Source organism: Peromyscus maniculatus, chromosome 12 (genome assembly GCF_049852395.1).
Source record: "Peromyscus maniculatus bairdii isolate BWxNUB_F1_BW_parent chromosome 12, HU_Pman_BW_mat_3.1, whole genome shotgun sequence".
NCBI classification, from domain to species: Eukaryota; Metazoa; Chordata; class Mammalia; order Rodentia; family Cricetidae; genus Peromyscus; species Peromyscus maniculatus.
Genome location: NC_134863.1, coordinates 79,415,192 through 79,437,304, shown reverse-complemented (window position 1 = coordinate 79,437,304; position 22,113 = coordinate 79,415,192). Strand labels below are relative to the sequence as shown.

The following is a 22,113-nucleotide window of genomic DNA, read 5'->3' as shown; positions in this document are numbered from 1 at the left end:
TAAATCCTATCTTCGTGTAGTAAGCTCTCTAGCCTTTAGATTCTCTGCAGTGGTCGCTTCTAGTCAGGCTTCCTTGTGAAATGCAGATTCACCTGGCGTCTGCACAAGGACTTTTCTAATGTTGGATTGTAGAGGGAACCAGAGTTACAGAATCTCAGCAGAGCAGTGAGTGCTGGGGAGGAGTGGGGTGTGAGGAGGTGCGTAGTGGTGGGTCCAAAGTTTCAGTTAGGCGAGGTCAAGTTCTGAGATCTGCCAAACATGGTACTTCAAATGAACAGCTCTGGTTTCTAGAGATTCCTAGAGAAGGTATGGTTCGTGTTAAATGTTCTTACCCCAGTTAAAAGAAGCCAAAGGGTTTGTAGAGGAGGCATTATCTTTAAAAAAAATATATGAGTCGGTGGGCATGGTGGCCTCTCAGCACGGAGCGGTATCTGCAGGAAGATAGCTAGTGACAGCAAGCCTGAGCTACAAAGATGCACTTGGACGATGAGCAGCTCTGTGTAGAGAAAATACTGTCTCAGTTTGTTGCTTATTTTAGAAGGCCCAGAATTGTTCTTCCCACCATGCAGGAATGTAAGTGATACTAATCTGCAATAAGACCGCAACACACACACACACACACACACACACACACACACACACACACACACACACACACACACACACACACACACACACACACGGTTTCACAGTGAACTGTAGAAAGAAAGAAGGAACCTGACAGTCACACATAGTACTCTCTCAGTACTCTCTCAGTAGGTGGGAACTGCACAGCAGTATTAATGAATGAATACTCACCACCTGCTGCTTTGGTTTCCCTGGCTTCCTCAAGAAATGATGAAACAGAAGGAAACTTGGGTTTATTTGCAGTTTGACCGCATCAGAGAGAAAGGATGCTTATTTCTCCTTCCGTGTTGCTGTGTTAGAATTAAGATTCAAAGAAAACCCTAAGGTAAAGGCCAGCAGATATGTAGGTTTAGTTGTGGGACAGTTTACCAGCCCTTTTCCAAGGTGTGAAGGGTTAAGTTGCCCCCTTTACAGTTGAGATGGTCTCTTCCATCTGCTGTAACTCTGGCCCATTCTCTCGGCATGGACTCATGTCTCCATTCTCACTAATGAGAATGGAGACAGTTGACATTCAGAGGAACGCTGTGGCATTCCTGCGTCTGTGTATATATTCTTAGACTCTTGAAGCATAATTTTATAAAATAAAATCCCTGGACCCATGAATAACACAATTTTGTTTGGATCTCCTTCATACTTGGCCACAAAACATCTTTTTCCTGTTATCAGACAATTTCTTAAAAACTGGTTTCTTTTCATTTGTATTTTGTGCTAGGGTATTGGGCCTCATATTTGCAGTCTTCCTTTTTGAGTGCTGGTGTTACAAGCATGTGCCACCACAGGCAGATAGTGGTTAACTGCCTTGATCATCTCGAAGAAATTCTTAATTAACTCTTCTAAGATAATTGAGTTTTGTTAGTGTTTTTCTTTGTAACTCTTAGTAAAGAACAGGGATAATCAAATAATAACTTTTTTTTATTTACTAGGTATATAGTCTGTCTGTGTTCCTTTTATTAGATTATACCACTGAGGAAAGGTTAATTTGAGTTGTTAAACTAGGTAATGATTTTGATGGATTTTTTCCCCCGATGAAACAGTAATGGTTTCTCTTTAAAATCAGATATGATAAGCTATTTCTATAAGTATTTATTGTATGTTCATTTTCTTGTATATAACAGAGTAAAATAGTTCGTGTGCTAAATCTTTGGCAAAAAAATGGAGTATTCAAAATTGAAATTATTCAACCTCTTTTGGACATGGCAGCAGGAACCAGTAATGCTGTTCCAGTAGCAGAAAATGTCACCAACAATGAAGGTACAGTGGCATGTCTGATCACAAGACAGGTTCCTGAGAGCACACTGGCGTCTCTGGCTCGCTCTTCTGTTTGTTTGTTTGTCCTGTTCTGGTTGGTTGGTTTTTGTCTTTATCATGTTCTATTTTTATTCTTTATATGCCTGTTTGTTTTCTAATGAGAGACAGAAAGAAAGGGTGTTGATTCAGAGAGGGAAGGGAGGGAGGGAGGGAGGACCTTGGAGGAGTTGGTAGGGAAACCATAGTCAGACTATATTGAATGAAAAAAACTTGACTTTCTTCCTTCCTTCCTTCCTTCCTTCCTTCCTTCCTTCCTTCCTTCCTTCCTTCCTTCCTTCCTTCCTTCCTTCCTTTCTTTCATTGTTAACAAAAGAAAAGTTTAAAGAGAATTGAGTTTGTCTACATGAAAGGTTTTGTTTCTGTGTTGGTAGAACTTTCCCATAGGAAGGAAACTTGAGTGTGCATTTGGAAGGCAGTTTTTCTTCCTATGATTCTTACTTCAAATGGGAATGTGCCCTTTGTCACCTCTTATATATAGTATATATCTTACAAGTTAAACTGGACAGAATTTTGTTTTAGCAGCAAAACTTGAAGGTGTTTTAAACGGGTGGGGGTCGGGGGGTATGTTGACTTTTTTTGAGGCCTAATGCCCTTTGCTTTTTAGGCTCACCTCCACCCCCAGTAAAAGCCTCTTCTGAACTTGCACAAGCTCCCACAAACTCCATGCCTACCATGCCACAGTTGCCCAGCTCTGACGCCTTTGCTGCTGTGGCTCAACTGTTTCAAACAACTCAAGGCCAACAGGTAAGCTGCTGAATGAACAAATGGTTTGCAGAGCTAGGTTCTGTTGGCGTTGTTTCCCATTTCTTCTTCCTACGCTCCTTGATGGGAGAAAATGTCTTCTTTTCCACCAGAGTAGCCTTCACTGGGAAGCAAATGTAAGGAGTTAGAGCTAACGAGGGAAATGTGATGTGGAAATAAGGCAATGATAAGGTGGCAGGCGTTGTTGCTCACATTTCTAGTAGTTCTGACTGACTCAGATTATATGGAGTGAAATGTTCTGTATTTCTAGAAAACTTGCTGTTACAATTCCATGTGTTTTCTCTTTTCTTTGAGCTTGTTTGTATCTTTGGGATTGTCAGCATACATTTTTAACTGTAATCAGTACACTGTAATGTTCATTCACAAATGTAGCCATGATGAAAGGTGGACTCTGACCAGTGTACTTTCCGCCTATGCTATTTCAGTCACTCTGAGATTCTTTTCTTTTTAGTAAAGTAACTTTGATGATGATGCTTTGTTGTGTGGTTTATCAGTTTTCCCATTCTTTAAGCTTCAGCAGATCCTTCAGACTTTTCAACAACCTCCAAAACCACAGTCTCCCGCACTTGACAATGCTGTGATGGCTCAGGTTCAGGCTATCACAGCTCAGTTAAAGACAGCTCCTACACAACCACCTGAGCAAAACGCTGCTTTCCCCCCACCTGAACAAAAAACTGCATTTGACAAGGTACGCTTCTCTCACATCGCCCCACTGTCTGTCTTTCCCATATGCATTGTGGGCTTTGCATCTGCAGCTTCTCTGATTGTTCATTTGTGGTTTGAGTTTTTCTCCTCAATATCAAAATGTGTTTTTCCTGGTTATACGTGTCATGCAGACTTGCTGTAAACAAGTTTACAGAATAAAGAAAAGTGAAGAGAAGGAAATTCTTCACTAGCCGACTCGTACCTAGTGAGGATGCTGTCGTGTTTTGGTGTATGTTTTCCAGAAGTAATATACTACGGGTCTGAGCTTTTGTTCTGATCTTTATTGTTAGGTCTGTGTCCATTCAGTGTGAATGGTTATTAAGATTCCAGTAGATGGAGACCTCAGGTTATCTATTTTGCTACTGATGGACATTTGCTGATGCTGTGATAACTGTAGTTATCATGTCTAGGACGGGAGTCCTGGGGTGACCCCAGCATCTCTCTGCTTACTCAGTGGGCCTTGCCATCCTTAGGAGCTCTGTTTCTGTGTGGCTTTGACCAAATACCCAAGAGAACAATTGAAACAGGGAAGGTGAATTTTGGTTCCTGGTGTCTGAGAGTTGAATCCATGGTTGCAGCACGACCACGCGGCAGATGAACCTCTTCAGTTTAAAGTGGACAGGAAGCAAGGGGAGGGGAAAGACCCCTGGGAGCATCTCAGAGTGGAACTTAACAGGCATGGCTTAGATGCTGCTACCAGGGTGTGGGTGTGCTGTGGGCTTCAACCCAGACAGCTCTACTTTGGTCTCTTGTGCTTTGTTAGGGTTAGGACTGTTTAAAATTTCCTCTTCCAGTTTTATAATTAAAAAAAGAAAAAAGATAGTTTGAAAATCATAGCATTAAATGACATGTTTGATATCATGATCTCTAAAATTTGATTCTTTCTAATGTAAGCTATAAAAATTTTATCACCAATAATCAGTGTGGTAGGTAAATGCCAGTTTTCATTATTTTAGCTTAATGATTAATAAGTCGCTACTGATTTTAAGAAAGACTGGATTAGATTTTGAGTAAAAAAGGAATGAACAGGGCTGGAGAGATGGTGTAGTCAGTAAAGTGCTGGCTGTTCAGGAGTGATGAACAGCCTGGGGTCACATCCCCGGCCGGGGCCATGGAAAGCTGCGTGGCGCGTGCCGGTCACCCAGCATATACCTGGTGTGTACACACACACACACACACACACACACACACACACACACACACACGAATAAGGAATATATATTTGTAGGGGAAAGAGAATACAGAGTTATAGGGCAAAAAGAAGCATTCCACAGTGCTTTGAAAAGATGTGTTTGTATGTGTGCTTACAGGTCTATTTCCATGTACAAGTGAACATAAGTTCCTGTGTGCTTTTCATTTGGAAATCTCCCTGTTTTTTATTACCCACCTGCTCCCACCCCCACCCCCCCCAAAAGGCTCTGTATTCTTCAAATAGTTGTCTACTTCTGTGTCCAGTGTTCGTCTCTCTGGTCCTTCTGTTTTGGTTTTTAAGTGGGTTTTTGTTTGTTTGTTTTTGTTTGACATTGTCTTGTCACACCAATTTCTGCATCTTAACAGGTAAAGAGCTATATATCCGGTGCTAGGAATTGAACTCAGGGTCTTAGCCCATGCAAGTACCTGACCACCCATACATACTTTACTTCCAAATGTCCCTCTGCTTAATTCTTTCTCAGGCTTACTTGGGCTCTTCATGGTCTTATGTATAGGTTCTTCAGATAAGCCCTAAGTGGCATCTGTGATCAGTGGATGATTGGATGGGAAGATTTTTCTTAGATTTATTTTATGTGTATAAATGTTTTGCCTGAATGTATAATGTGAACCATGTGCATGTCTGATGCCTGTGGAGGTCAGAGAAGGCATCCAATTCCCTGGAACTGGAGTTACAGGGGGCTGTGAGCCAACATGTGGGTGCTGGGAACTGAACTGGGTCCTCTGGAAGAACAGCCATTGCTCTCAACTGCTGAGCTAGCTGTCCCTGCAGCCATGTGGAGTTTTGCTTGAGTTAGTGTGTGTACTATAGAAAGTCAGCAAATTTTGAAGTTTTTTTCAGGCAGATGAGTAGGCTGTTAAATCCTTGTAAAAATTAACAATGTAGATCTGCCTGAGAATATTCTGAGGAGTAGCGTAGTAGAAATTCAGCTAGAGTTTCTATGCTGTGGCATCCCAGAAGCTTCTTCAGGACATCCCAGTTCTTGTTGGGAAGGTCGAGTCCAGACAGAGCCCACTTACTTGTCAAGGATGATAACCTGCTATACTCCAGGTCTGCTGATTAAGTGACAATGTGATAAATAATATTTCACCGTCACAGTAACATCCATACTACATTGGACCTTACAACTGGTCCCTATATTAGTTACCCAAGTTAACATACATTACCTATCAAAACATGCTTGTTGGATGGACAGTAACCATAAATGCATCTTGGGTTTACTGCTACAGAATCTCCATAGTAAGCTAAAATGTTTTGGTGGTTTTCTTTTCTATAGGCCTTAGATACTTCCTTGTTTCATTGATCCTTGGATTTTCCTAGTCTTTTTTAAAGTTTCTTAGCACTTTTGATTTGGTTGATAATGCCATGAAGAAAAGGCTGACGTTTATCTCACGTTGTAACTGGTTACAGTATTGGGGGCTCAGTTTTCTAGGTGGTTCTCTTGGGATTTCTAGGTAGTACTGAATGTGACACTCTTCAGCATCTGCACCTGTTACTTTTCTTCCTACCCCAGTGGTAGGAAACACTGAATGAAGACCGTAGCGGTGGGCATCCTTATCTTGCTGGTTACCGAAGTAGTTGTTAGTTCCATCAAGTTTGCAAAAGGAATTTTCTGCTGGGGGCTGGAGGTATGGTGTGTGTGTGTGTGTGTGTGTGTGTGTGTGTGTGTGTGTGTGTGTGTGTGTGTGTGTGTTCTGTACTCTTTCATTTGACTAAAATCTGTCTTCAGCTAGGCACTGGGAGCACTTTTATTGAGATCTTCCTACATCTTCCATTTCCTCTAAACCATCGAAAATTAATTTTTTTGATAAACTAGAGATCCTATAATTTATTCAAGTCTTTTTCCAGATCAATATGTATGAATATTAAAACTTAAATGTATCTTGTACTATAAGTTAGTATATGCCAAACTGTAAAGTACCTGAAGTATAGATTATATTCAGAAAACACTTGTTCTTTTATAAAGAAATTTGCTATGTCCAATATTCTTTCTACTTGGTTTAGTTCTGTGTACCATGTTGTCTCAGGAAAGCCCTTATATTCGTTCCTTAGAAGTCTGTTCATAAAATACACCAGTGTTTGGAGGCAGAACAGAACAGAAAACATGAGTTAGGAACCTGTGGAGACCGTGAGCACAGGAGGCAGAGCTGGAAAGAAAAGTGTGCACATTGGAGGCTGAGCACAGGCATTTAAAGTATGAAAGACCAGTTACCAGTTTCCACCCATGATTCAACGTTCACCAACTGTAGTTTGCTTTATGTTTCTTAACCTCCTTGAGCCTTGAGTTCCTTGTCTATATCAAAAAATAGATCTATATTGCAGGTTTTTTATGATTACAAGATATAACTAACTGTTGAGTGTATTGCATTTCCTCTTTTTAATAAGGTTAATTTTTTTGTAAGTTACAATGTGTGGGAGTGATGTATGTATGCCATGATATACATGTGGATGGAGGTCAGAGGACAGTTTCATGGAGGTGCCCCCCCACACACACTTTGGGTGGGATCTGAGGATGGCTCTCAAAGGTGTCGAGCTCGCATGACAGGCAGTTTATACCTGCCTGACCATCACCCTGGCCTAATAAGGTTTATTTTAAATGTAAACTTAGTTTAATTTTACTGTTTTTAACTTTTTATCTTAAAATACTATTATTTTTATTTTTAATTTTATTTTTATTTATTTTTAAGTTTTATTCTAGAACTTGTGGATTATTTGGATATTATTTTTAAATTATTTGTTTTTATTTTATGTGCATTAATGTTTTGCTTGCATGTATGTATGTCTGTGTGAGGGTGTCAGATCTTAGAGTTACAGACAGTTGTCAGCTGCCATGTGGGTGCTGAGACTTGAACTTGGGTCCTCTGGAAGAGCAGTCAGTAGTGCTCTTATCCACTGAGCCATCTCTCTAGCCTTTGTTTCTTGTTTTTAATGCAAGTTTCTGGTAATTGGTGTAAGCTGTGAAGTTTTGAGAAGGAAGCTCCTCAAGTAAACAGCTGACGAGACTTCCCTTGTTCCTGTCCTGCACCATATTTTTTTCTTTCATTATATTAGCATATTCTTGGCCAGGCAGCCTATGGAGATGCATGGCTAGCTGCCTGGAAGCACACACCTGTTTGCATGTACACAGAGCTCTAGAAGCTTCAGTCTAAGCAAATGAATAGTTTAGATACATAAGTGTACTGCTAAATTTATGATGAAATAAGTAGATAATATTCAGAAAGAAAATACAGCTTTTGTAATTGGAGAAAGAAAGTAGAATTTAAAGTTGTATCTTTTCTAACGTGGTATTTATGTCAAAATTGTTTATCTTTGGACCAAGCTCCCCAGGACATGCAGGAGGAAAAGAAAGGTGTGCACAGCATGGTAGGGTTGTAGCTGATGTAATGTTTCTGGTTTGGTGAGTGTCTGTATTTAAGTGGAGCATTGCTGTACACGTTACAGAAGCTGCTCGATAGATTCGATTATGATGATGAGCCTGAAGCTTTGGAGGACGCAAAGAAAGAGGATGTGACTGTCACCGCTGCAGCCCCTGCTGCTGCCCCTCCTGCACCCGCTGCGGTGGCCGCACCTGCTGTTGCTCCTGCTGGGCCCGCACCCTCTGCCACCTCTCCCCCTCCTCCACAGGTGCCATTGTGAGTTCCTTCTTCATTCCCTCTTGGATAGTTGTAACAGTTACAGAGCATACCCTAAGCAACAATCAGGACTAAAACACATTGCTGTGCGGTCTTTCTTTTGTGAAATTATATTAAGAGAATTTGTATCCTTTTCAGAATTTAGAATTTTAAATGTGGCTTTTATGTTGAATTAATATTTGTTGATTACCTGCCACTCCTGAGTGGCAATCTGCAATGTAAATGTGACTAAGAGTCTTAAGTGCTTTTGAATGAGTAATAAAAGTGCTCACCTTGTTTTAGTGGCTATCCTGGGGACAGCTTGCAGCAGCCAGCCTACACACAGCATCCAAATATGGATCAGTTTCCACCTCGGATGATGGGGATGCAGCAGGATACAGTGCACCATCAGGTACAGACATTTCTCTTGTCTTGAGTTTTGTGTTCTCAGAGACCTGTTTGTACCTCTGAGCACTGTCACTGTGTAATTTGCTAAGAGAACTGCAGCTCCCATGAGAGCTGTGGAATGACAACTGTTTTGAGTTGCTTTTTATCTTAATTACAAGTTAATAAATATAACATGTTCATCTAATAACAATAGATATTTTAGTTAGAATAGTTTAGTGATATTGCAGTTCTATTTATTTAAAGACACTCCTTAGTCATACAGCTATTTCCTCTGCTGGAAGGTCTCTTTCCTGTGTGCTATGATGATTGGCTACTGTAAAGGGCTTTCAAGCTTGGTGTGGGTAATACAGAGAGTTTGAATTGTGCGACAGAAATATATGCAGCATACTGGAGAGTTACAGAGAATAGGGGTTGGGCCATCAGGTTACTTTGCTACATACTCTGAGCTCACTTTGCTGTGAGTCTAAATTAGGGGTGGGGGTGGGGGCTTTAAAGACACAGCCTGCGGCCTCCCCTCCCCCTACTATAATCATTCCAGATAATCTGTGGAGTTTTGTTTGATCCCCCCCCCACACACACACACACACACACAGGCTTTCTCTGTGTAGCTTCCGCCTTTCCTGGAACTCATTTTGTAGACCAGGCTGGTTTTGAACTCACAGAAATCCGCCTGCCTGTGCCTCCTGAGTGCTGGGATTAAAGGCATGCGCCACCACTGCCCGGCTTGTTTGATTTTTAATACTACAATGATTTTCATATGTAACCAGCCTTGGGAAACATTGCTTTATAGCCTATGAAAAGGGTGTCCAGATATATCCTTAGACTGCGAGTTTTTTGTCTGTATTATTTCCAGGTCATTCTTTGATTTGATGACATATAGTTGGTACTGTGATTTTAATGGCTTATTGAGGAGGCCTGTTTAAATAATGAAAACACATGAACATACAGCCAGATATTAGACATATATTACCACCAATTTCTTTTTGTTGGTTGGTTAATTTTTCGAGACAGGATTTCTTTGTGTAACATCCCTGACTGTCCTGCAACTCACTGTGTAGTCAAAGCTGGCCCCAGACAGAGATTTACCTGCCTCTGCCTCCCACGTGCTGGGATTAAAGGCGTGCGCCACTATGCCCCAGCTCTACCGACAATTTCTAAATATTTATAGAAAGCTATTTGGGGACATGATTAGTTGTATTGGTGTTGACATTGTACATGCAGAAATGGTAGACTGTGCTTTGCTCTTACATTGTGACTGTTATTTAGTTTTGTTTTGTTTTTAAATTTCACACATAGTTAGGTATGGTGTTAACACACAGTCCCAGGATTTGAGGAACTGAGACAGGAGAATTGTATGTTTCAGGCCAGCCTGGGTTATACTTAATTAAAAGACCATTTTAATTTTTGCTTGTTGTTTTGTTTTGAGCTTATTTCTGAGATAAGGTCTTACAGTGTATAGTTTTGTCTGTCCTAGAATTCCGTTTGTAGACCAGCCTGGTCTTTAACTTATGACACTCAGGTGAGCACCATCATGCCTAGCAAACAAAATACTTTGTTTTCCAGGAATCTAGAAATGGCAGCCATTTTCCCTCTTAGTATAAAAGCTTAATTACTGTTAAAAAGTCGAAGGAAGAGCCGGGCGTTGGTGGCGCACGCCTTTAATCCCAGCACTTGGGAGGCAGAGTCAGGCGGATCTCTGTGAGTTCGAGGCCAGCCTGGGCTACCAAGTGAGCTCCAGGAAAGGCGCAAAGCTACACAGAGAAACCCTGTCTCGAAAAACCAAAAAAAAAAAAAAAAAAAAAAAAAAAAAAAAAAAAAAAAAAAGTCGAAGGAAGATGATTTGTGATCAGGTACCTCTTTGGCTAAGGCTATACTGTCATATGCTACCTTGAGTACATAAAGCTGGGTCTTGAGTCATTGGAAAACCGAATGAGTTGGTAAACCTGCCATCTGAGTCACACTTGAATATGTGATGAGGATTTGGAGAAAAGTTACACATACAGAAATCAGTAGCTTTTCTTTCTTAATATAAAATAACTTTTCAAAATTATTTTTGATTACTGTTTCTTAACATAGATTTAATTCTTCTTTAAAATGAAAGGTTCCACTTCCTCCTAATGGACAGATGCCAGGGTTTGGGCTTCTCTCTGCACCTCCATTTCCTCCCATGCCTCAACCTGGGATGGCCCAACCTGGGATGCCTCAGCCTGGAATGGCCCAACCTGGGATGCCTCAGCCTGGAATGGCTCAACCTGGGATGCTTCAGCCTGGAATGGCTCAACCTGGGATGCCTCAGCCTGGGATGGCCCAACCTGGGATGCCTCAGCCTGGAATGGCTCAACCTGGGATGCCTCAGCCTGGGATTCCTCCAACTCCACCAGTACAACCAACTTTCCAGTCTACTTTTCAGCCACAAAATGAGCCTCTTTCACAAAAGCCACATCAGCAGGTAATAGTTTCTTGGGTTGATTTATATGCACATTCCTTCTTCTCTGCCTGCTATTTCAATTTTTCAATATGTTGAAGATCTTTGGGCATTCGTTAATTCTTTGTTCTAAGAATTGTGTGGAAGGTCCACACAATACTGTCAACTGTGAGGATTAAAGCTAGTGTGTATAGATTGAACCAGAGCCTAATTTACTGTGTTTTTTATGGTGCTTTGTTAAAAATGTAATTTATACAGAGTGACTTCCAGAAGTAGAACCCTCCCCCTGGGTTTGCATACCATATGAAAGGTTTTATTTTTCTTCCAGTGGTAGCTAGTCATTGTTTGGTCCCCCCAGAAAATCAGTATTTCTAAGATTTTGGCCTCTTGTCCTTATGATTTCCAGAGTCCTCGTTTTCTGATCTTTTTTTGTTTATTTACTTTTCTTTTTTTAAGGAAATGGAAGTAGAACAACAGCCTTGTATCCCAGAGGTTAAGCGGCACGCGCCTGAGAGCAGAAAGTCAAGATCTAGGTCAGCATCCAGGTAACTTACAGGAAGGCTGCAGCGCTGTGTCTGAGGAAGACAGAAGGGTCGATTGCTCTGGTTTTTGTTTTTTGTTTTGAGATAGAGTCTCACTGTGTAGCCCTGACTGGCATGGAACTCGGTATGTAGACCAGGCTGGCCTTGAACTCAGAACAGTCCACCTGCCGCTGCCTTCTGGGTCCTGGGATTAAAGATATGTCCACCACACCTAGCTTTAGGTTTTTCTGATATTCACAGTGTTAACAATAACACTTGGTACATGAGAAGAAGGCATCAACAGTAATGTTTTTAGTCCCGTCTGGTGCTGTAGTTAGTTGGTAGAGTGCTTGCCTAGTGTGCCTAGCGCCCTGGGCTCAGTCATTAAGTACTGCATGGTCTGGCGATGTGTGCCTTAACCCCAGTGTTCGGGCATCAGAAGTTTGACGCCAGCTTGGGATACATGAGACCCTGTCTTAAAAAAGACTCACAAAAGTAAAAATGTTTTCAATTCCAAAGCACCTTCCCTGCATTTCATTTGAGTTGGGTTAGTGCCTGTGAGTATGTGGTTTTGTGGGAGTTGTGTGTTCAGCGTTACCGACAGACGTGGAAGTATCAGAGCTGTGTCACAGTTCAGGTGTGTTCTTAGTTGCCGAAGAGGACCTTCTTAGAAGAAGGTAGAGTAGCAACAGTATTTCCATCCCTGAGGACCAGCTTCTTAACCACGCAGATGGAATTGTTGGGGGTAGTGTTAGAGATGTTAAACAGAGTGTACAGTTGTAAGTGGTCCAGCCATATTATTTTGTTTAAATTATATCCATGCATTCCCTGTTACTGAGTTCTTACAGATCCAAACATTCATTCGCCTGGTTATGTTTCTTTTTTCAACTTACTGTGTGCATCTTTCCCTTTTTTCTTTGTACTACCCATCCCCTTAATGAAAATTTATTAGGTCACCAAAAAGGAGAAGATCTAGATCTGGCTCTAGGTCTCGGAGATCCCGCCACAGACGTTCTCGGTCCCGATCCAGGGACAGGCGCCGGCACTCACCTCGGTCTCGATCTCAAGAAAGACGAGATCGAGAAAAAGAGAGGGAACGGCGACAAAAAGGCCTCCCTCAGATGAAGGCAGAAACGGCAAGTGGTAAGTAGTGAGCCTTTCTTCACACCTGTTGTGGGCTTAAGATGTTGTATGACTATTAGCAAAGCCATAAGTGAAACAGTGTTGTCATGGTTACGTTTTATTCTGAATAGTGATGCACAGACTTGGTTCTTCTCTATACGAGAAGGTGTCTTTCCATCGGCATAACTATGTCCCTCTGACAGAGATTTAGCAGTTTATAGACTAGGTTAGCTTGTGTTACCTCTGGATTTTCGTCATTTTTAGAACATGTATAGTAGAAATATTCTTGTAAATCAGTAACTATTACAATTTAATTCATAATAGTGACCAGGATGTATTTAAAATGAGGCTCGCCGGGCGGTGGTGGCGCACGCCTTTAATCCCAGCACTCGGGAGGCAGAGCCAGGCGGATCTCTGTGAGTTCGAGGCCAGCCTGGTCTCCAAAGCGAGTTCCAGGAAAGGCGCAAAGCTACACAGAGAAACCCTGTCTCGAAAAACCAAAAAAAAAAAAAAAAAAATGAGGCTCATACATAGGAGACACCATAAAGAAAGTCGAGTTAGAAGTGGGTGGCTGAGCAGATTAAAGGCTGGGTTGGTTGGTAACAGAGACTTCGGTTCAAGTCCTTGTTCTGTGCTTTGCCAGCAGATAGTGATAGGCAAGACACTGCTGTGGGGGCCTGGGTGTTCGTGGGCATTTTAGGTCTAGTCACAAAGACCATTGTTTTTTCAATTTCTGTGTCCTCGTTTAATTTCTAAATACCTAATTTTCTAAACTCCTTAAATTTATGTAATTTATAAATAGAATTTCCTATTTAAACTTTGGGCATTGTAATGTCATGCAGTAATGACTTGTCATGATGTCTTGTGCTACTTGGGTTGAAATGAGTGTTTTCATCACTGATTTGTTTTCAGTTTGTAGTACCACACTGTGGGTGGGACAGCTAGACAAAAGGACTACCCAGCAGGATGTTGCCAGTCTCTTAGAGGAGTTTGGTCCAATTGAATCAATTAATGTGAGTACTTATTCCCCTAAGGGTGCTGCTGAGCAAGATGTGCCCAGTCATTTTTGAGACTGAGGCCTTGAGCTCTGAGGCAGAATGTACATGGGTGTGTGGAAGGCAGTTACAAGCTGTGCTGCTCCTGGTCACCTTAACATTCTCTAGTTGACGTTTCTTGAACAGCCATGTTTAAGTTAAAATATCTTTCTAGAAAAGTCTGCAACAAAATTTGCACAACTTAATCAAAACCAAACTTGAATGCCAGCTTCAGTGAGTTTAACCCTACAGGTCTGTCTTTTCGGTAGTAGTGTTGGGGGCCAAAGCTTTGTGCATGGTTGGCAAGTGCTCGGCCGCTTGCTGGGCTCTAAAGCACTGATGAGAAGGGGCTCCAGCTGCTGCTGAAATCTGTATTGTCTTCTTTGTTATTGTCATTGCCTTTTGTAACACGGAAATATTTTGGACAGATGATTCCTCCCAGAGGTTGTGCCTATATTGTTATGGTTCATAGGCAAGATGCATACCGTGCCCTGCAGAAACTGAGCCGGGGAAACTATAAAGTGAACCAGAAATCCATAAAGGTACATTTTTACCATTTATAAAAGGGTTTAATGTAGTGTTATATTTATAAAAGGGTTTAATGTAGAATTACATCGGGGTTTTGTTTTGTCTTTGTTTTTTGTTTTAACTATAATTTTGCTGTTTGGGAATAGCTTGAGACATAAAAGCCTCCTGAAAAACAATCACATGTTATGTGACAATTTCCTTAGTGTCTTTTTAATTAAGAAAGTTTTTCATGCAGTGTATTCTGATCAAGCTTTCCTCCTCCGAGACCCTACCCCACCACCAATTCCATACCCTCTGTCTCTCTTTCAAAAATAAGCAACAACCCAAAGGGGGAAGCACAGAAAATATCGCACACTCCACAGATGCAGAAACCAAAACACACAAGCAAAAGATCAGTGAGACAGAAATGCCCAACAAAGACCAAGTCTATCCTACCACCCCCCAAAAAAAGAAAGAAAAATAAAGCTGAGTCTAGTGTGTACGACGTCCACTGGCATGGGGCCTACCTGGAAATTACTGTCCCCAGGGAGGCTCTCCTGGAAAAGGATTTTCCTTTGTAAGACGATGTCAATTACAGATGAGTTCTTGGTTAGAGGTGGAAGCCAATGTCCACTTCCCACCCTCAGTGCTGGCACCCTATCTGGCTTGAACCGGTACAAACCCTGTACACACCCCCACGTCTCTGATTTTATATGTGCACCAGTCCTGTTGCCTTGGAGTTATCCATCCCCTCTGGCTCTTACAGTCTTCCACATAGTTCCCTGAACCCCGAGGGGGCATTTGATGACAGTTCCCATTTAGGACTCTGGGTCTCTCTCTGTGTTATCTCCCATCAGTTGCAAGAAACAGCTTCTCTGGTGGTGGCTAAGCAAGGCACTGATCTGTGGATATAGCAGAATCAAGCTAATGTAAAATTCTTAATGATAAGATTTTTTTTTTAATAAAGTGCTGAATTTAACCAGGCTAGGTAAGCACTCTGTCACTTAGCCATGCCTCTAGCCAGCTTATTTATTTACTTAAACATTTGTTTAGAAATAGGTCTCAATAAACCAGGCTGGCTTGAACTCCTGATCCTCCTCCATCCACCTTCTAAGGACTGGGATTATAGCATGCAATACCACATCTAGTTAGCTTTAACTGGAGCTTTAAAGATAATGTTTTCTAGTAAAATACTTTCTTATATAAGATATAAGATATCTTCAACTTATTCCTCAACTTAGGGGTTGCTATCTCTTCTTAGATTTAACTGGTAAAACTATCAACAGACATAAAGAAAAACAGGAGCACACAGACAACCATCCTTTGAGGAGTCCAACTCAGTGTTACCCTGCGCTAGCACCTTGTTCTACCCTGATGTGTGCTGTAAAACGATGTTGCCATATCTGTAAACTCTGAAAAGTGGGACCCAGTGTGCCGGGCTTCTCTCTTGATGAACTTGTTCTATCTCTGGCTGTGGAGAGGTTTGCCTCAGATTTCTGTCTTGAGGCAAAGTGGGAAGACAGGATAACCACTAATCAATCCCATGTCAAGGAGAGTCTTAACTATCCAGGTTGCTCCCTGGCAGTCTTGTCCTGATGAATAGAGTGATGGGAAATGGTGAGCTCTGAAGATTTATGACCCACTTTTCCTTTTTTTGTGTGTTTTTCACTGGTTATAGATTGCCTGGGCCTTAAACAAAGGAATAAAGGCAGATTATAAACAGTATTGGGATGTTGAACTGGGTGTTACTTATGTTCCGTGGGACAAAGTCAAACCCGAGGAGCTGGAAAGTTTCTGTGAAGGAGGAATGTTGGACAGTGACACACTTAACCCAGGTAAAACAGTGTTTAACTTCTTTCACAGTTGATAGTTATGTGACAAATCAATGTAAGTTTCTTCTTTGCACTGGGAAGAATTTTGGGGTGATCTTAAAGTTGTAAATTGAAGTTACAACATGGTTAGCGGGAGAAATACAGACACTATTAAAACACTGATTTAAACTCTTCATTAGTTAGAACTTGACACTGGAAACAGACTACTTAGTCTCCAGTTGCCTGTCATTGGTACAGACCAAGCATCAGGAAATGCCCCAAATCCAGAACACTTTCAGCACCAGGAGCATCTCAGGGTTTGGGCTCTTTGATTATAGATGCTGTACCAGTAATATATGAGTGTTTAAAGCCTCACTTTGTGGTGATATTCAACTCTGTATTATGTTTTAATTCATGCTTCATAATAATTTCTTTTGAGAAATTTAAACATCCAGAGAAGACACACACACATGCATTAGGAAGTTGAGCTGTTTGTGGATACGAATATTGTGAGTGTCGAGTTAGTGGTAAGATTGTGGTAGGAATAAAGGATGTTTAAGAAGTGTTGACTTGGGCTGGAGAGATGGCTCAGTGGTTAAGAGCACTGGCTGCTCTTCCAGAGGACCCGGGTTCAGTTCCCAGCACCCACATGGCAGCTCACAACTGTCTGTAACTCCAGTTCCAGGAGATCTGACACCTTCACACCAATGCACATAAAATAAAGTTAAATAAATTACTAAAAAGGAAAATGTTGACTTGACAACCAAAAGAGGGAAAGTGATGTGGTGCTGCTGAGGTGCCCCACCCCCTCGTATAGTGCGTGTTTTCACTTAGAGAGCTGGGTTTCACTTCAGGCAGGTGAGCCTCCCAAGCCCAGGTGTGCGCCAGGGTAAGAAGAAGAAGAAGAAGGTGGGATCCTGAAAGTGTAGAGGTCCTAGGAGGTTTCATGGATGAGACAGAAAGTTACTAATCAGTTAAGCCCAAGATTCCAAAATGGTTTGACTTGCCTTGAAGATACTAAAGAGGTGGAAGGGTATCTACATTACTTTCAAGTGTTAGGGAGGGACCGAGCATATAGGTGTCGGAGCTGGACATGTCTGGTGGAACCATCCATTCTGCTCACGGATTTCTGTTGTTATTTGTTAATTTAAACAGTTGCTAAAAATTAGCATAGGAGTTTCTTTAATGAAGCTAATATTTCCTAATCTTCAGTTTTCATTGCTGTATTTAAAGTTGAAGTTGGAAATAGTAGTAAACATTTCTTGTGTTTCTGTAATTCATAGATTGGAAAGGAATCACCAAGAAGCCTGAAAATGAAGTTGCCCAAAATGGAGGTGCAGAGGCCTCCCACACAGAACCAGTGTCACCCGTACCTAAACCTTTGCCTGTACCTGTCCCTCCTATTCCTGTTCCTGCGCCCATAACAGTGCCACCTCCACAGGTAGGAATATCGAGGGCATGATCGAAACCTTTAAGGGTCTGAAAGATTGCTTTTTAAATCTTCCTGTTCTGTCTAAAAAATGAATCAGAGGCCGTACTAATTTTTCATATTTTGGTATATTGCATCTATTTTTGAACTCCCACTTTTTTTCATAAATGTTAATAAAACCAGAATAAATTTAGATTGTTTCACAAGTATGTGAATTACTCAGTGCCCTGACTTATAATGTCTTAGATATGAAATCTAAAACCACAAGTAATTTATGTTATTTTTGCTTCTTGTTAGGCTTTCTTCAGGGAGTTATGTTCTGAACTCAGATACACATACCCGAGTCCCAGCTGCTTTGTGAAAAAGGAATCATTTCTTTTTTTTCTTTTTTTTTTTTTGTTTGTTTGTTGTTGTTGTTGTTGTTGATTAGTTGGTTGCTTGTTTTTTCAAGACATTGTCTTGCCATGTAGCCCAGGCTGCCCTCAGACTTGCATTGCTTTGCCTCAGTTTCCCAAGTGCTAAGGCTACATGAGCCACTGTACCTGGCTTACTGATAATTTTAAACTACAGTTCACATTTGTTAGGTGTTCAGTGTCATTGAATGTGTATTAACTCATTCAACCTCATACTTAGTTTAAGTTGTTGTGTTCCCAGCTTCGAAAGCCTAAATAGCCAGTACAGACAATTTGACTGGAGGATCGTTGATCTTACCCTACTACATAAATTGCCAGCTATCCTTTCTTAGACCTGTATCTCCCCATTTTTCAAAAATTCAGTCTTGGATTTTTTTTTTTTTTTTTTTTTTTTTGGTTTTTCAAGACAGAGTTTCTCTGTGTAGCTTTGTGCCTTTTTCCTGGAGCTCACTTGGTAGCCCAGGCTGGCCTCGAACTCACAGAGATCTGCCTGCCTCTGCCTCCCGAGTGCTGGGATTAAACATGTGCGCCACCGCCGCCCGGCTAGTCTTGGAATATTTTTAAATGTTTCATGCTGTCAGAACACCAATGTGTGCCAGTGAAACAGTGTGAATGGCCATCTTACAGGAGAAAGCAGAGCTTAGATTTATAGCATTTAGGTAGTCACAGGTTACCTACCATCTTTTTAATCTAATAAACGTAGTGGTATAATAAAATTTTCAAAGCACCTACTTTTATTTTCTTGATGCACTACACTGTATTTGAGGGCCGCTAGATGTGTCTTGTGTTTGTCTTTCCAGGTTCCACCTCATCAGCCGGGTCCTCCTGTAGTTGGTGCTCTCCAGCCACCTGCTTTCACACCTCCCCTAGGGATCCCCCCTCCAGGCTTTGGCCCTGGTGTTCCTCCTCCTCCTCCTCCACCACCATTTCTGCGCCCAGGATTCAACCCAATGCATTTACCACCAGGTACAGGAACTCAGTGAGAATACTGTTTTAGGCTCTGAGATGAAATGGTACAGCAGGAGTTGACCTGGTCTTTCTTGTTCTAGGTTTTCTTCCTCCCGGACCCCCACCTCCTATAACTCCACCAGTATCCATTCCTCCTCCTCACACTCCACCAATAAGCATCCCAAACTGTAAGCATGTCTTTCCTGTGTGTTGGCTTGATGTCTTGGAGTTGGGGTAGGAGGGAAGTGAGCACATGGTAGGGTCTGTAGTCTGGTTAAAGATGGTTGACCGGGAGCATAACTAATTACTCAGCTTTACATGTCAATGTAATTATATTCCTTAGCTACTATCGCTGGTATAAGTGAAGACACTACAAAAGACTTATCTATTGGAAATCCCATTCCAACAGTGGTGTCTGGGGCTAGAGGAAACGCCGAGTCTGGTGACAGTGCGAAAATGTATGGCTCTGCTGTGCCACCTGCTGCACCCACGAATCTGCCCACCCCTCCTGTAACCCAGCCCGTTTCGCTTCTTGGTAAGTTCATTATTTTTTTATTGTTGGTTTTTTTTCCCCTTCAAGTTTGGCTTTTTAAAAATAATGTGAATTTTTGCAAAGGAATCCCCAAGGAAGGCAATGTTCCTTTGATCTTAAATGGTTTGTGCAGTTGCTGTTTACCAGGAGACATCTTTATAGATGGCATTATGGCCTAGTTGTCTTCAGTAAAACATTTCCATCTGCACATGTTAATTGGATATAGAAATTTGATTAGAGTAATTTCTATGAAAGGAATTGTTACATGTTCTTAACATGATTCCAGACTTCCAGCTGTAGCAACTGGTTCCTCATAGATGTTTCTCTGTCTTTATCCATCTGAAACTCCTGGACTTTGAAAGCTTTTTTTAATATATAGACTGTCAAGTACATCATCTCTGATAATCCTAACAGAATGGCATTGTTTCCTGTGTGAGGAGGGTTGTACAGTTGAGGTATAGCTGGGCCCATTCTCACCGGCTCCTGGGTTTTCTTCTATTGGAGCTGCTCCTGCCCACAGCCTCATCGCTGCAGTCAAGGGAGGTGCAGCCTAGAGGCTTCTTCGCAGTCGTCCTTAGGAGGGTGTCCTCTAGTGGGCTCCAGTTGCCTTGAGTACCTCACATCATTTTCATAATAGCCTATCTTTTAATTACAAAGTCATATTTGATTGACATCACCAAGAATAACTAATATTTGATTCTCCTAATGGGAAGTTAGTACTTCTGAGAATGAGTCCATTTTGTTTTCAGAGGTATGTGTGTATGTACATTTGCTTTCAGAATCTTACTACTTCAGGAAAGAATCTGTTGCTGACATGAGATGTAGAATTGTGGGACACTGGTTTCAGGTAGAACACTTTACACCAAAATCTTCTGGATTGAAGTTTTTTACTTTGTGTGTGTGCCCCATAAATAGTAAAAATGCCCGTCTCTTTTAAAGGTGAAGTTAGGGCTACACCTTAGTGAATATAATGAATTTACTTTAAATTTCCTTAGTACACAGAGGAAGGACTATTTGTTAGAGGAAGATCTGGGGAGATGATTTATTAAACGAAGGGTTGCTTCAACAGTTACACGGGATGGGATGGCATGGGAGCACCTTTGGACTGGGAAACAAGGCCACCAATCAGTGTGCCAGACCTCACTAGGCTGTAGCTTCTTGTGTATGTCTAATGTAGCTGCACAAGAATCTGAGAATCTGAATCAGATGCAGCTTTCTAATCAGCCCATTCCTCCGCATCCTTTCCACTTGTGCACAGCTCTGGCTTGGAACAAAATCCTATCTAAGGTCTATAGTTGTTAGGCTACCTGAAACTCACAAAATTGTGTGCATTTGCCATTTTCTTTGGACTTCATAACTTCACTGAGTGAGGAGAAAGATTTTGTGATCTCCAAGAGTTTGCTAGCCACTGCTTGTAAGTAGTCCTGTTTGGAGTGAGTCCCTGCCTCTATTTACCCCAGAAGGTCCTGCCCTTTATTTCTTAACATCACCAGACAATTTAACCTGTGCAGTCAACATGAAACAAATGAAACAAATCAAAAGTTGATAAACTTAAAAAAGTGATTTGGCACACACAGCACTGTTGAACACCGACTCTTACTCCAGCATACTCATTATCTTATACACCTTTCTGTGTGTCCTTCCTGTCACAGGATGGAAGGTCAGGAGAGGTCATTGGTTCCAGTGAGGTGGGATGGGTAAAGGAGTGACTTAATGCTGGGCTCTTCACTCTTGGTTATCTGTCTATACCTTTTAAAGCAAAATTTGAAGATGGAAGGTTCTTCAAATCCTGGAAGTTTTACAGTTTGATATAAGATAAAAATGGAAGCTATTTTATTAAAATAAATACTTTAAACTAACATGGAATAGTCTAGTTCCAGTTGACAGAAGGAAAATCTTGGGTGTGACTTCAGTCAGACATCGGGAGACATGCTGGCTTGTGGCACTCACTGTATTCTCAGAACTCGGGAGGCTGAGGTCCGGGAGCTGGAGTTGGAAGCCAGCCTGAGCTACGTAGCAAGCCCCTGTCTCTAAGAAAGAAATCTTGACCTTTCAGAGAAATGAGTTTTGGTTTTATTATTATTACAGCAATATTATGAAAATATTCTTGACTGATTTTTGCATTTTAGTAAAGCAAGCCCTCTGAGGAGGTGGATGGGTTTCCCCCCTGAAGTGCCATTGTGCTCATTCCAAGGCTTCTGGCATGGTGGTACTATTCCCTCCCATCCCCACATTCCAGCATTCTTCTCTTGCCCTTAGTTACCATCTCACACTGCCACCTGTCACAGAATTCAAAAGGAGTCCAATCTCTGCAGGATTCCTTGGATATAGCTGTAACCAGTAAATTCAGTAAGTGCTCACCCATACTTCTGTCTGCCTGAGAGGGGTGAGCTTTTTTGAAGTGAGGTGTTTTCTTTTTTGTTGTTGTTGTTGTTGTTTTGTTTGTGTGTGTGTGCAAATAAAGGAGAATTTATTTAAAAGAATCACAGTTCCACCACTTTGATTGAGGAACGCAAGAATCCCACTACCGTATCGCAGTGGACCCGGAGCCGGGGTTGTTAGTCTTCCCGTGGGAGCACGAAGGCTAGGTGCTCCCTCTCCTCTTGGTGCTCTCATGTTTTCTATGAGTCTGTAGAAGGAGATGCTGTGTTGACCAGAGCACCTTAAACCTAGAGGCTAATGCTGAAGTCCCATGTCTTCATCAGTAAGGGGACGCAGATGGCATCGACCCGCCAGGGTG

The 22,113-nt window shown here is 41.6% G+C and overlaps 1 protein-coding gene across 15 annotated transcripts in view; it reads left to right on the top strand.

Moving 5' to 3' along the window:
• Positions 1 to 22,113, top strand: part of Scaf4 (SR-related CTD associated factor 4) — a 62,994-nt gene that overhangs the window by 26,242 nt on the left and 14,639 nt on the right. For 2 of the 15 annotated variants that reach the window (XM_076549160.1, XM_006983569.4), the window contains exons 5-19: positions 1,743 to 1,878; positions 2,540 to 2,679; positions 3,209 to 3,385; positions 8,054 to 8,244; positions 8,527 to 8,635; positions 10,733 to 11,080; positions 11,513 to 11,601; positions 12,530 to 12,720; positions 13,612 to 13,712; positions 14,162 to 14,275; positions 15,919 to 16,075; positions 17,335 to 17,492; positions 18,694 to 18,859; positions 18,943 to 19,029; positions 19,185 to 19,376. In XM_076549160.1, the coding sequence (XP_076405275.1) occupies positions 1,743 to 1,878; positions 2,540 to 2,679; positions 3,209 to 3,385; positions 8,054 to 8,244; positions 8,527 to 8,635; positions 10,733 to 11,080; positions 11,513 to 11,601; positions 12,530 to 12,720; positions 13,612 to 13,712; positions 14,162 to 14,275; positions 15,919 to 16,075; positions 17,335 to 17,492; positions 18,694 to 18,859; positions 18,943 to 19,029; positions 19,185 to 19,376 (2,356 nt within the window). The remainder of the gene's footprint in view (positions 1 to 1,742; positions 1,879 to 2,539; positions 2,680 to 3,208; positions 3,386 to 8,053; positions 8,245 to 8,526; positions 8,636 to 10,732; positions 11,081 to 11,512; positions 11,602 to 12,529; positions 12,721 to 13,611; positions 13,713 to 14,161; positions 14,276 to 15,918; positions 16,076 to 17,334; positions 17,493 to 18,693; positions 18,860 to 18,942; positions 19,030 to 19,184; positions 19,377 to 22,113) is intronic. The other 13 variants (XM_076549163.1, XM_006983572.4, XM_076549161.1 and 10 more) reach the window with 7 other exon arrangements.